Genomic DNA, 15,020 nt, shown 5'->3' with positions numbered 1-15,020 from the left:
ACCAAGAGCCCGCCTCGCGTAGGAGATACTCTCCCAAGCTGCTTGCAGCTCTGCTCTAACTGCAGTAAGTCCGGTCGTACGGCATCCCCCGATGGCAACCAGCCTGCCAAGGTGGTCTCTGATCATAATTTCCATACCTCCAGACATCCCATCCATCAACATATTGCCGTCAAAATTTATCTTGCGATAGGCAAACAAAGCTGCTGTGTGGACGTTTTTCATCTGCTTTGTTCTAAAACGAAGCTTTAATTCATAGCAGCAGCCAAGACTGTTTCCAAGCACTATTTTGGACGTCTTTCCGAAGGGTTCGGTTGGATCTGTTTTCGGATGAGCAGGATTGGTATAGTTGGGTCCATTCGCATAAACTCCTCCAAAGAACTTGTCATCAGGATAATGCAATAGGAGGTTGTCATGCAATATGCACGAGCACTTTTATTAGAATATTAACATGCACATATGATAATAGTTTCATGTTTACATTCCTTATCATTTGTTTTACCAATACTAGTAAAAAAATTTATTAACTAATTTCCCACAGCTTGATGCATAAATAGAAGACTACCAAAATGTCATCCATAGTGTTAAACTCTAATTTGAATAATTATAACTGATATAATTATTTTTTATTTAAAATTTGTTGTTCATTATGCGATCCAACTAAAAATTTATGCAGACTCCATCGCTAATGCTAGACTTAGTATATTATTATTCTTTTGAGTTAAACATATTAGAGACCGTCTGTTGGACCAATCTAACTATCAAATTCTATGGTACAAGGAGATCTTACGGTATCTGTTTCTAATTTTGTTGGCCGTGCTATTGTACCTAAAAAAAATTACAGTATTTTTTTTTAGCCCTTTGGAGCAAGTAAAGGGCAAAGATGGAAATTGCATGACATCAACTTGAAGACAAAATGTCTGCAACTAGTTTCCAACCTCTCATCCGTTTCAAGATTCGGAAACTGCCTCCACGCACCACTGGCGGCTTGTCGTTTATCCTCGCCTCCCGGTCTTCTACCCGACGGTGGAATCGGAAACACGCGGCTGATAATAAATTCCACACCCCCCCGGGTGTCGCCCGAAACCTTCATTTTTACCCCCATTTCTCCCCTTTGAAACCGTAAATCGCCTTCGATCTCTCATTCTCTGTCACCGGAAACCGCTTCCGGCGATCGGAGATCGCAGGGGGATCTGGCGGCCGCCATGGATTTCGAGTGATTGTTCTCATAGATGGATCCTCCAGCGGTCTCAGAGGGAGAAGGGGGAGAGGGAGGAGGTGGAGTACGAGGGGGGAAGAGAGGTTTCCGGATCCTGATTCGATGTTGTATCAGTATTTTCTTCTCCCTTAGCGCTTCTTTTTTGTTCGCCTTCGTGTTCGGCCTTGTGGCCTTGCTGATCGAGAACTTCTCCGCTTCTTCTCCTGTCTCCGTCCGTTCGGCGTGCAAAATTATTTCCAGCAGTGAGTTGATCCTGTTCTTCATTAGGTTTTATTCTGATTTGATGCAAAATTTATGGTAATTTTTTAGAGGGATTACTCAATTAAGCTGTTTCTTCTGTAGAAAATTCTCATATTTGGTTGATTTTAATCTTAAGCGGATGATTACTTATAGCATACTAGCAATGCTGCTTTTAATTTTCCATCAATTTCGAACTCTGTTTAGAACATTGGAGTGGTCAAGATTTTAGTCAACCTTGGTCTATATAAGTGGTTCTGTTTATATGATTTAATCACATGGGGTGTTGGATGTCCAGATTTTTGGTGATGCACCATCCAAGAATTGAACCAGAACCTCTGGTTGCTAAGCTGAGGGGTGCGGCCACTAGAGAAAGCCCCAGTTCACATATTTTGTAAAGTTAATTATACACAAAAAATCACTTGTGAACTCCATATTATGTAAACACATGACTATGAAGTATCGTAAAACTTGTAATCATCGTTATTTATATGCATAACTAGGTTAGTGTTTTTGTTTATTAATTCTGGTTCCCCTTGTTGATAGGAATCTACTTACTACTAAGGATGCTGTATTTGAGAAAACAAGGCTGCTCATAGATCATTCATTGGGCATAAAGATGATGTATAGTTTAGATGGAAAAGTTTTGTAGCTTCCCATTTCCAATAAGAAAAAGAAGCTTGTACAGCCAGTTTTTTGTAAGAAATGAGTGGTTGCAGTGGGGCTTTAGATAGGATACATGAAATAACAGGGGAACTACAGGGCACAATCAGGAGTGTTTCTTTCTTTCTGTTTGCTTTTTTCACCTCCCTTTTCTTGATGTTGAGTTATATTTGGGTAAATAACATTTCTCGACTGGCAAAATTGTTGCCACCTAGCTAAGTGATAGGGTGATAAGTGATGTTTCTTTTCTGAAACAACATCATAATATCTGTGTTCTCTTTCTCTTGAGCCTTGAGGGCTAATAAGCTACATAGGCTGCTTGAAGCACAGACTGTTGTTCTTGGAGGTTAGTTTGAAATGATGATGGATATCCTGCAGGTGTAGATCTTAGGTCTTCCAAGGTATGTGAACTTGGACTTTTGAATTACAAGGCTGAGCATGTATTTTACCCTTCCGAGAAAAGAAGATTTCGGTGTCGCGATGATTACTACTGGGCTTCAGTTTTTGAGGTGACTGTTCATCTTGTATCATTTTCACTATTTTATTTAGTCATACCTACCACTTTAAGAACATGCTAAGTTGAAAGATAACTGGATATTTGTCTTTTATTCAATTTATCTTCTTCTATGAGTAGATGATCTAGACTGATGAAATCAGTGTTATCTCTCTTTCCTTAATTTTAAGTATTTATATTACTAGACAATCTATTTTGGTAGGTCTTATATGAAGGATTGCCATGGACAATCATAGGAAAAGAAGAAATATGCATATGCAGTCGCCTTCCGGGTTTTATTTGCCCATAATCACAAATAATAACTGCATCCATTCTGTGGTGTTTTTGGATTATTTGATGGTTGTTTTATGTGGCAGAAGAATGCTCATTGCAAGAACTTGATTCTGAATAGAAACCACAAGTTGTAATTTCCCCTTGATGGATATTTCTATTCCAATCTATGATAGAGGTGTACCTGACAGGTATTACTTCTTCTGTAATGCTACTAACGTTGAGCAGAAGGGACAAAGGAGCTGTGCAAACAAATGTTAAATTTAAATCAGAAATCATTGAATTACAATAACATGTTTGATTTCCAAGTCTTGGGGAGTTATGTGATTGCTTTGCTTATATCTCTACTTGTTATGGATCTCTAAGACATGTGGTGTGACGTATGGTATGCTGGTGCCATGTCTCTATGTCACTCATGCTGTATGTCCTATTGTGTTGTGCCGTGCTATGCTCGTGCTTCAAATGCATTGTCAGCACCACATGCCAAGCCACTGCTATGCAATTGGTATCATGTTAATGGCATGTGCCAATAAGGCATTGGCATGGTATGTGCCATGTAGTATAGGCCATTTTAGTTTGGGACTTTGGTTTATAACAAGTATGAGCAAAAATATAATTTTTTTTGAAAGAATCTTGTTATGAACATGAAACTTAACGATTAGGAGCATGACTCTGGAGAATGTTGTCTCAAATATGTAATACCTTACTATTGTAAACCTGACCCCTTCATCTCCACCTTATTTTCTGTTTATTGACATTCATGAGTTTTGTCCCCAAGTCTTAACTTTTCCAGGATACAGTTTTGAGTGCATAAAACCATCTTTTTGTAGATTTTCTGGTGGTTCCATACCGTATATATTGAAAAGTAAAGACCTTCATGGGCTTGCTGTTATGAAGGCAATATTTATAAAAATAATTTGATGGTCGATGAACATTATTGCATTCAAAGATTTGTTATTAGATCTTTCATAAGATTGTATATAATAGCAATTTTTAGAGTTGCAACAAATTTAATGTGATCAAAGAATTACAAGAATGTTCATCATTGTGGCATCATCTTTTTAATTCCGTTGATTAAATTTTGTTCTTCATACCAATCCTATTAACCATCCTATACCCTTTTCCTTTTTCTCATAAATATCCATTTATCCTTGGCTGATTATTTTGCTAACCTAAATATTCTCTTGGTGATCTTCTTCATATATACTTCTTTAGGGTTCCTCCATTCCAAAGTCGCTGAGTCCGGGCATGGATTATTTCGTGCTTAAGTTTGTTTCTGTACCTACCTTTGCTTCACATTATGCTTGAACCTGAAACTGCTTTTTGCTTCAACCAAGCATAATTGGAGCATATTATCTTTAGAACATGCCTTTTCTAAGTTTTGTTCTTTATAGGTGTGGCCAAGTTATATCGATATTTTACACCACTTCCCAAGATTGTCTATGAAAATGAAATTCTTCGAGTGACCATGTGGAAGAAGCTGTTTCCTCTTCATTCAGGGAGTAGCATCCTCATGAGTCTCAACTGGTGAAGGAAGATTTACTTTGCAGGGCAGGGAACTTCAGTGTCATCATGACTTCTTTTAGATGGAACGATAAAATCTTCTTTCCTTTTTCACAAATAGACCTCAACTGCCAGTTTTGTGGCTAAAGTTTACAAAATCTGAATCATCTTTAAGTAATCTCTCTGAAGTGTTGAACTAAAATTTGATGTATTCATTAGCGTTATGGCTGTTGATTATATGAATTTGTCAACATCCCACTGGAATCTTTGTTATGAGTATATTATGTTATATGGTTCATGGGATTGTGAATGTTGAGTATTAGATTCTTCCATGTACTTAGCAGAAGAAATCACAAGCTTGTTTTGCTATGGTTGTGTACCTAGTGATTTTCAACATCCAATTCCTAGATATGGAACTTTACTTTGCTTGGACTGTGATTCTTGTGATATATTGTTTATGTATGTCCTTTCTCCATGCTTTGTTCTCTGCTTTTAGTTTTTCATGTCTGACCATTCACTTGTGACTATCTTCAACTGATTTTCCTTGTCAAAGTCGCTCTATGCTTTTATGCAGTTATCTTTTGTAATTTTTAATGACTTCTTGTCAGAAGTTCAATGTTCGGCAGAATTCTTGTATATTTACACCAAATAAATGGAACAATTTTCATCATAATGCTTTGACTCAAGTTTCAAATGATAAATGTGAATATTGTCCTGCAGTCTTCAAAGTGCCACTTAAGATGTATTGCAATAACTGATACATGTTGCCATCTTGCTCTTAACAAGCACTTCCCATTCGTAATAATCCACTCCTCCATTGACCTGCAATAGCAAGTTGCATACTGTCACTGTTAACCAGGTTGATCTTGTGGCCCCCCAACCATCACTTTTTGGTATTTGCTGGAAATCAACTGTAGTAGGTTGAAAGGAGTTGATCATCAGTTAAGTCAGGAGTGGCACTATGGATCACCTATATATGTCTTTACTGGTTCATTACCTTTAATCATTGTGCATGTAGATACACCAGGGCATTATATATAGGAGAATTTATAAAACTAGCAATCATGTAAAAAGAGGCTTCTTAAAGTAAAAAAGTAGTACACATAAGTTATTTTTAATACACAGCCCAGGATTTAACATACATGTTTTGTTTTTGAGTGTCTGGTGACAGTCAATGGATTAGATTTTCCTTACAAGTGAACTGGGTGTTGGCTGACTTTCTAAATGGGGTTTTATTTCTTTTTCTTTTTTTTTGATAATCGGTTTTATTTCTTTCATTTGCCCAAAATAAAACGTAAACAGTATAACTTTCTTGTACACGAAACTATTCTTTTATTAGGATTTAGTAATTGTAGGATTAGCTTTTAAGTCAAGGTTCATGTTGCAAATAGAATGGACAAACATCACCAATAGATGTTACCGCCAAGCAAGGTTCGCTGTACCGGTCGGTACCGAGCGTACCGTACCCGTACCGATGGGTACCGGTATCGGTACACCAATGTCGGTACGGTCGGTACTGAGCGTACGGTACCGTACCGACACTCGGTACGCCTATACTAATGCGGCACCGGTACGGGGTTCGGTACCGGTACGGCGAACCTTGCCGCCAAGGGACTTAGATGATGTCATGTGCAAGAAGGATATGAAGAGGTATCTTTAGGAGGAATAACTGGATTTGTGTTGGAATTAATAATTTAAATACCTGGGCATATTGGTCTATATCAGTTGTACTAGATCATACTAGTAAGGTATTGGTACTGATACAACCCCCTTGTGCTAGGACTATATTGATACATGGTATTTCATCTTTATCTTGCTATGTTGGCACCAAAGGGCGTAGCATGACTTGTTATTGTACCATATCACTAATGAGGTATCACTATGCGCATCGAACCAATACTTCAACCCTTGGTTGGAATAGTCAAAGAAAAGGAGAGAAATGACCGTAATGAGGAGTGTGGCAGAGATTGTTCTAAGGTATCCAGTAAAGGAGGGTGTGACCTACCATATTGTAGATGAGAATCAAGACGGCAAGTTGGATGTATGAAGTATTTATCCTTGTTAAGATGAATTGCAGAGAGGGCTTGATAGAGCTATCCTTGGATAATTTGTATAGGATTTATAATTGAAATATAACTTAGGATGTCATTAGTCGTTTCTGCTTCAACATTTATCATTGATTGATAATTTTAACTTGCTATTGTATGTGCAGGTGGAGTACAAAGAATATTTTTCTGGTCAAATATTTCATGCAGTAGCAGAGGCTCCAAAGCAGGCCCTCCCTCATGACTGTAGGCCTAGTTTTGGCACAGCATGGTTGACAAAAATGAAGTACAAGGTACATGTTCCCAATTATATGCAACTAGATATATGGGGATTTGATTATTATGCTGCTTCTACAATGTTGGCTATGCACCATTATTTGGGGATCAATGCCAACCAAGATTTTGAAATATAGTCTCTTTATATATATATATATATTTGTAAAAAAATCTCTCGAGAGGGAGGTGCACGTGTGATTCAGCTGAACAGGCCCACATGTCATGACATGGATCAACCATACTTGGCTGCAATTGTAAATGTGTTGGTGACAGCTGAGGCTTGGTTAGTCTTTACTTAAGAAATTTTAAAATCACCTCACTTCCAAACTGTTCATTTTGTCAATAAAAATTATAATCTCAAATTCTCAATAGTTTCACTCAGGAAGCACTTCTTTTAAGCACCCACAATCTCTACAAGAGTGACTTCATTCCTCGAACCAGACATCTTTTCCTATTACCACTAGCTTGCAACACCATATTTGTTGGGGGTTTGAATCTGTTGTATTACTTTTCATTCTTTTCGATCCAAAGTATTAGACCTTAGTCGTTTATCTGCATTCTTGGTAACATAGTGGTTTATCAATAACTCTAGTCATGTATCACCTACTTACGAGAACAATCATAAGGATACTGTTAAGCAAATAAAAAAGAAAAAAATGACTGCTTACTAATGTATAGAATCAGCTTAGCTTGTTTGGATATGATGGTGGGTTGGATTGGTCCAAGTGTAGTCTATATGGTCATGGGCTAGGTCCAAATTTCTTGAATCGGTGTCAGGGCTGGTTCCATGTCTGTGGATCACTTAGGCATTAAGATTAGGTTCTGGCCTCAGGTCCAAATTTCTTGTATCAGTGTTAGATTTGAGTCCATGTGTGCGGATCACTCACACATTACGATTAGGTTCTGGCCTCAAGTCCAAATTTCTTGAATCGGCGTTGAATAGTCAGGAACAACAGCAGGTTTGTTCTATTGTTGCATGTGTTATAGCACCTGGAACTTGTCTATTAAACTTTTATTCCCATCAGCCTGTGTCTACCTTTTTTTTTCTTTGAGGCATTTATTTCTATAAACTTAAGAACATATATTTGATCAAATGTCTATTTAGCGGATGCAAATCATCCTTGAAAATTTCTGTTCAAAATTATGATGATGGAATAGGCTTTTATTGGTGGTTGTGGATTTATCTATCGTTTTCTCTTGCATTTTTTACCATTCATTTTCTTTTAGTTTTTTTCCCTCTAATATTCTGTAGGTTTTTCTCACCTCTTGGTATTCTCTTCTTATTTTTGTATTGTCTTCTTTCTCTCTCTTTTAGGTCAATGAAACATACAGTTGCAGGTATATCCTGGGTAGCCAGAAAGCTGACCTTTATTCCGATGATCTTTTCAATTGCCATTTGAAAGAGCCATCAACTGCAGAGATGATCAGAAGGATTTTTATTCTGTGAGTATACCTTATATATTACTTTAATCTTTCCAATTAGATGGGAAAGTCCTCTGATCCAATGCTCTGCAGAATATTGAACTACCTGCACTCTGCACGTCATGGCTTACAGCACCTGATGGAAAGAGTCAAAATGAAATTTAACAGGCAGCCTGATATTATATAATTAAGGGCTCCAATTTTATATGTCAGCTTGTTGCCACATGCTTTTTAGGCTGCATGCTGCTTGTTGCTCATAATCGCTTATAAGCCTAACTAATGCTTGTTGGTTATGGCATTTCAAAGATGAGCACCTTTCTTATCACAGAATATGCATGCCAATTTAGCCGTTGTCAGTGGAAAAGGGTCTTCATGCACTAGCCAAAATCTTAACATTAGTTGTTGTGGGCAGCTTGGCAGCTGCATAACTGGTTTAGATAAATCATGAATTGCTCCTTTGCTGGTGAATATGTTACTTTGCTGCCTAAGATGGAAACGAATAGAGATTTATGTTCGCCATTGTTAAGTTTTGGTGAAACTGTTACAAATTCGGCTTATAGTTTAACTTGTACCTATCTTATGTTGTGGCAGGTTCACCAGATCGTGCTCCGAGATAGGAAGCTCCGGACGCCAGATGTTATACACGGTGATAGGAATTGTGTCTGGTATGTTAGTTTCCATGTGTGTTGTCATTGTAATCAAAAGCGTTCAGGTCTTGGCCCTTGCCATGGCGAAAAAGTGGGATGCTAATAAGCACCAAATCAGGGTCTCTGCATTTAGATGTAGGAGGGCTTGTCTTTTTGTTGCTTATTTCTTTGCCTTGGGATGGCTAACCTTGCAGTATGGCAAGATGATCGGCTTCAAACAGCTTTCTTTCAACTCCATTATTGGAGAGAGGTTAATCTAAAAAAAGGTTATTTATATGTAATTTCTTCCTATCAAACTACCAAAATATTTCTGTATCCATAATGGTTCAAAATAATAGAATTACGTCAAGTCAGCATAACCGCACAATCTGTTTCAGCATTTGCAAAAAGTTTTTAAGGTTGAATTGGGTCGATTAGGATGAATATGGGCTTCTATGACATTCTTTGCTTTTTTCAGATTGGAAAAAATGAGGGAGAGAAAACCCCCCATATGCAGAACTCAATCTATTTTCTCGTTGCTCTTGAAGGGTTACACGAACTGGTGCTCATGTTGATAGGAACGGTATGGACGATGATAATATCAGGGATAAAGTGAGTGGTAAGAATTAACCCATACAGAACAAAGATAGAAGTTTCAGTATTTCTGAGAAAAGAGCTTTTAGATATTTGGGTTGAGGCATGGATGTCAATCAAGTGAAGAGTTGACATGGGTTCCTCAAATTTTAAATTTGGGTGAACATATGCGATTAAGCAGTCCCAGGATGTGTTTGGGGTTCTCAGTTTATGTTTGAATTGGAGAGGTCTCGTTCCACCACATCACCTGATATCTGTATTGCAGGATAACTCACCATTTTCATAATTCAGGTGTTTCTGGTGATGGGTAGCTGGACCTCTCTTGTCGGTAATGTTCTCACAGGCATTGCAGCATCTAGCATCATAATTACATGGCACTTTGTATGAAGATGTCCCCAAATAATTACTGATTTATTTTTAAATTTTTTACATAAATATCTTGCTAAATATCAAATTTTGCATGATTATTTTTTCAAAATTAATATTTACATGTATATTTTTGTAAAATATTTATTTTGCTATTCCATCTTTTTTTTATTCTTATTTTTGCATATATACCCGCGCCATCTAATGCCGTTAAAAAATAAATAGTTTCAAATTAAAATGACTAAAATATTCTTAATAGGTAGATGTGCAAAAACAAATATTTATAAAACAATGGCATGAGAGCAAAAAAAATAATTTCAAATTTTTATTTTATTTCTAATTAAAATAAATATAATTTTTTATTCACCGTGTTAGAAAAATCATTATATTAAGAGTATTTATGAAAAATAATATTTTATGAGAGTATAGAAATAAATATAAATTTTTTAAAAAAAATATTTACATAAATTTGAATTTTTAGCAAGATATTTATTCAAAAAAAAAATCTCGTCGGCTACTGGTATGGTGTGAATAATCTAAGAAGGGCGACTCCCGTCGGCTAGGATTTGGTGCCTGGTTTCGCCGGCTTAGACTAATTCTCGTCTCTCCATTACAAAAGGGCAAAAAGACGCGACCAAGCGTCTACTTATTAGCCATGCCACGGTGTAATCCACCGAACTCCGCCTAACAAAAGCCCCGAGAATATAAGTCAACACGTTTTGGCCAACAACCACGATACCCATTCAAAGCACAAAACAGTACATATACTTCTTTATTGCTCAAAACTTTGACCCATAAGCGTGCGCTGATCAACCGCCCATCCTGATAGCACCAAAAGAAACTCCATTTATAAATCTATTCAATCCATATGATAGATTCTCAAAAACAGCATTCTTATTCGCATAATCTTTACTAGAAGGATGTGTTTGTTTTCTGTTGAAACAATTAGTGCTTGCACTTGTGAAAACAAAGCCTGCCTCCGTATTTCAATGAAACAGAGCTTTTGTCGCTGAATTATGACAAAACAATCTTCAATGCTTTTTATTTGTTCACACCTTCCCCAAAAAGTAGAATAGGGTTTTGAAAGATGCCAACTCATACAGAAACAAGTAAGCAAGTAAAACACTAATCAGTCTTTCAAAATGGTGTAATGAATCATTAACAGCACACAAATAACATGCCCAAGTTCATCATTATCAGTAACATATATCTGTTGTTGTCGCAGTTGTCGAAGAGCCTCCCCTCTCTACCTTGAGCGCAAGTGGTTCCCAAACCTTTTCGTCGCCACAGTGCCCGCTCTTTTTGGGATACATGATAGCCTTGCGAGCGAGACTACCGGAGCCTCCATCGGTTGCTGCTGCTGCTGCCACCTTCTTCAGCCGGAGTCGTTCAGCTCTGGATCCAATAGTCTGACCTAAGATCGAGGCTGCTATGGTGAACGCCATTGCAGTCTTCGGCATCAGCACAGACTTTCTGAGGATGGCAATAAATGGCACAGCTGCATGGACTGCTGCAAACCACTGGGGGGAGAACTTCTTGGTGTGTTCCCTCCAAATTCCAAGGGGGAGATTGGCTGCAATGCCCAGCATGGCAATTGCGAGCATCTTAGCCGGCAGGGGCTGGGGGCGAAGGTTCTTCACAAGGGCTGTTCGAGCCAGGGCTGCCCGAGCAGCCACAACAGCAGGTGGACACCTTAGATTCATAGCTGGTGGAGGCTTTAGAGCTTTTGCAACAAGGGGCAGGACGCTACCGACTGCTCTGTATGACTTTGCTATGGGGCACTGCCCGGTTTCCAGCCACTCATTGCTCAGCGATTCATGCGAAGAATTTCCTCCTCTCTAAAGCATGTAATTAAGTTAAGCCAGAACGGAGTAAATGTATAGCCTCACCATCAGATAACTTCAAACAATTTTTTTTGTACATCTAATGTAGATTGAAATGGTTCACAACATTTCACAATGACTATGCTGATAAAGTAAATGCATTAAGTCATAAATTTATATGCATGAAACAAGAATTTAATAGCATCATAGCCATTGGCTGATGACTGACGTCCCATCAGAAATTTTTTTTGCCTTCGGTATGTACTAATAGAAGCTAAAACCATGTGCTGACTTTGTTATCAACGATGACTACTGATAGCTGCATCATAGGTTCTTAAGGTAAAGTATCCTTAATTCCTTATGCCGGTGTCAAAGTCTAGATCGAATGTTTGTAGGGGAATTACCTGAGTAGATGGTTCTTGCTTGGAGGATTTCTTATTTTGCCTTTCCCACTTTTTTGAGAAAAAATCAAAGCCAAAGGGTCCTCCAGGTCCAAAAGCAGAAAGACTAATGGTGGCTGCTTTTGCTGCTAAGGGGTTAAACTTGGGCTCCAGTTCAGGTTCTGGTTTCTCACGATGCATGAATGCTCCTCCTGAGAGCGGGACAACTCCATCTCGTCCATGGAAAAGCCTGAATGCCATTTCAAAATTGGGTCCATCCTCAAATATCGGACCCTTCGCTCCTCGTACCTGAAAAGAGACGGATATGATTCAGTAGAACTGGCAGTCATAACCCTGCATGCAGACTTAACTCAAAAGATGCTGAAGGAGGAGATAAGAACATACTGGTGCAGGAAAACTGACAGACGAGAAGGAAAAGTTAGTAGGCTCATTGATGTTTCTCAAAAATGGACATCTTTGAATGCCCTCATGAGCAAAGGAATCTTCAGGACACAAGGATTCATTAATGATTCTTCTGGAGACAGATTCCATTTTGGTGCCTAGAGTAACTTAGCCTGTACAAAGAAAAGTTATTCCTCTTTACAAATGTTTATTAACTAATAGAAGATCTTAAAGAATTAGGATAACATAATGCTAAGTTAAAGAGAAATAATAGCAGCAGATAAGTAGAAGAAAGAGAGATCTTTCATTCAGAAATAGGTAATAAGGAACTATAACAAAGATCATATGCATGAACTGGCGCAGTGAAGAAATGTATCCTGCACGACCATGCGCAGCTTTGTTTTATCTTCACCAATTCTTTTCATCTCAATACGCTAACTTATGGTGTGGATCTTGTATAAACATCATTATGCAAGTATGCAACCAATGGTACCATTGCACAAGTTTTGCTGAGTATGATATTTGAGAAGAAACATAACACAAGGACCTCCTCACCATGAGAAACATGAACTTTGCATGCATCTAATTGTTTGGAAACAAACACAACTTTGAGGCCTATAATGCAAGTAATAGCATAGCTTCAATTGGTTTGATCGGGTTAAATGGATGTACTGCTTGACCGTGAAACACCCATATGATACCATCAGGTAAGACAGATCCCTAGGAATCAAAAATGGCAAGAGCAGCACGAACACATGAAAGCAAAACGAACCCCCATTTTGTAACCATCATCAAACAATCCTTTTCAGTTAAAAAACAGCTGCATTAATTCTCAGAGCAACATCAGCAAGATTTCCTTAGCATGGTGACGGGGTTTCCAAGGGAACAGCATGAATCATGCAATTCTAACTCCAGTCTCCAGATTAGGTCAGACTCAGCTGTTATTGATCTTTAATATTACATCATACAATTCTAATTAATCTCAACTCATAAAACTGACAAATATTTCAAAACGAACGGCACCACATCATTCCAGATGCTCAACCATCAAAATAGATAAAATATGAATAAAGGATAAGTTCTAACAAGCTCAATGGAAAAAAATCAAATCAAATACCGATATGATACTATCAGGTAAGACAGATCCCTAGCAATCGAAAACGGCAAGAACAGCGCGAGCACATGAAAGCAAAACGGACCCCCATTTTGTAACCATCATCAAACAATCTTTTTCAATTAAAAAACAGTTGCATTAATTCTCAGAGCACCATGAGCAAGATTTCCTTAGAATGTGACTGGGTTCCCAAGGGAACGGCATGAATCATGCAATTCTAACTCCGGCCTCCAGATTAGGTCAGATTCAGCTGTTATTGATCTTTAATATTAGATCATACAATTCTAATTACTCTCAACTCATAAAACAGACAAATATTTCAAAACGAACGGCACCACATCATTCCAGATGCTCAACTCACAAAGTAGATTAAATATGAATAAAGGATAAGTTCTAACAAGCTCAATGGAACAAAATCAAATCAAATACCGATCCCTATATGAAGCCAAGCGGATTTCCAAAACCCTCCTAACATTAAATCGGACCGAGGCTTTAAGATCTAGGTTTCAGCGGATCCCATTATTCCATGCGAATCAAACCTGGAGCTCAAAAATCCCATCTTTCCTCCAAATCTCAACCCAATTGTATTGCGAAAATCCGTACCACGAACAGAACTCTCAAACTATCAAAGCGTTCCATTAAATTCACCAATAAATCCAAAATAAATTCAAAAATTCACAATTTCAGGAAATGGGAAGATCAACCGAACATAGACGAAAAGAAAAATCGGGGGAAAAAAACGAAATTTCCTCATAAATCGAGTAGATAGAGCAATGGAAAAAGAATACCTGCCGAAGCAAAAGCTCCTACCAGAGAAAAAATCTCGAAAGAATAATCGTCGGAGCGCCGAAATCCCAAATCCGGAGGACGAATCGTGTGGAGGCCACGAGATCTCCTCCCGCCCCTTCCCCCTTCCGATTTTATTCCAGCCCCCGGGCGGAGAAGACCGGTCGAGCCGATCGTCACCCGGTTCGTCAGCCGCAACAGCCGGTCATTTTCGCGCACGATCCCATTGACCAGTAGAATAATCATCCACCGTCAAAGCCGTCCGTCCGACCAGAGAGTTGGTCCGCGCCGTTGGATCTGGGGGAGGGGCCTTGGAGATCGAATTAGGTCCGTTGGATGACCCACGATCGAGGTGGCCGAACGCCCCCGTTTGACAAACGAGTCGCGGACCCCCGGTAGGTGGGCACTGGAAACGCGGACGGAAAGAACAAGCAAGATCGTGCACGGCGTGCGAATCTAGTAAGGATTCCTTCAAATTTTACGAGCTAATCCATACCCGTTTAGGAATCGCAAACCGAGTCGAACTAGCCCTTATAAAATATTTATTTATATTTATATTTATATGTACATGTATATCTTTATAAAATTCTTATTTTTTCATGTATATCCTTTATTTTTCTGTTTTCTTGCATATATATCCGCACCATCTAACACCGTCAAGAAATTAGCAGTTTAAAATTAAAAATAATTAAAATATCCTTAATGGATAGATATGCAAAAAAAAAAAAAAATATTTATAAGGATCTGCTTGTTAATATATTCCATAAAAATATTAGTTAAGAA

General features: G+C 38.3%; 2 protein-coding genes across 5 annotated transcripts; one reads left to right on the top strand and one right to left on the bottom strand.

Annotated features, from left to right (window-relative positions):
• The first annotated feature begins 915 nt into the window (after positions 1 to 915).
• On the top strand, positions 916 to 9,152 carry LOC103714512 (exopolysaccharide production negative regulator). Of its 3 annotated transcripts, none has more exons than XM_008801781.6 (5): positions 916 to 1,458; positions 2,495 to 2,625; positions 6,616 to 6,741; positions 8,040 to 8,167; positions 8,738 to 9,152. In XM_008801781.6, exons 1-5 carry the CDS (start codon positions 1,230 to 1,232, stop codon positions 9,051 to 9,053), a joined length of 930 nt encoding a protein of 309 aa, XP_008800003.4. In that variant the 5' UTR covers positions 916 to 1,229; the 3' UTR covers positions 9,054 to 9,152. The 3 variants fall into 3 exon arrangements, with proteins under 3 accessions (XP_008800003.4, XP_008800002.4, XP_088573493.2); XM_008801780.6 differs by having other exon boundaries at positions 8,735 to 9,152; XM_088717367.2 differs by having other exon boundaries at positions 8,240 to 9,152.
• Positions 9,153 to 10,746: 1,594 nt separating this feature from the next.
• On the bottom strand, positions 10,747 to 14,419 carry LOC103714511 (zinc finger B-box protein). 2 transcript variants are annotated; one of them, XM_008801779.6, is made up of 4 exons: positions 14,262 to 14,419; positions 12,341 to 12,510; positions 11,960 to 12,244; positions 10,747 to 11,570 (listed from the first exon to the last, which is right to left on the bottom strand). In XM_008801779.6, the coding sequence occupies exons 2-4, from the start codon at positions 12,485 to 12,487 to the stop codon at positions 10,929 to 10,931; spliced, it is 1,074 nt and encodes a 357-aa protein (XP_008800001.3). In that variant the 5' UTR covers positions 12,488 to 12,510; positions 14,262 to 14,419; the 3' UTR covers positions 10,747 to 10,928. The 2 variants fall into 2 exon arrangements, with proteins under 2 accessions (XP_008800001.3, XP_008800000.3); XM_008801778.5 differs by having other exon boundaries at positions 14,240 to 14,385.
• Between the last annotated feature and the right edge of the window lie 601 nt (positions 14,420 to 15,020).

The sequence above is a fragment of the Phoenix dactylifera genome, chromosome 3 (genome assembly GCF_051530095.1).
Source record: "Phoenix dactylifera cultivar Ajwa chromosome 3, Ajwa_hap1_PhDact_Kaust_v1.1, whole genome shotgun sequence".
In the NCBI taxonomy this organism is placed as follows: Eukaryota; Viridiplantae; Streptophyta; class Magnoliopsida; order Arecales; family Arecaceae; genus Phoenix; species Phoenix dactylifera.
The sequence above is the reverse complement of the archived record's forward strand: the minus strand, read 5'-3'. Positions and strand labels throughout refer to the sequence as shown.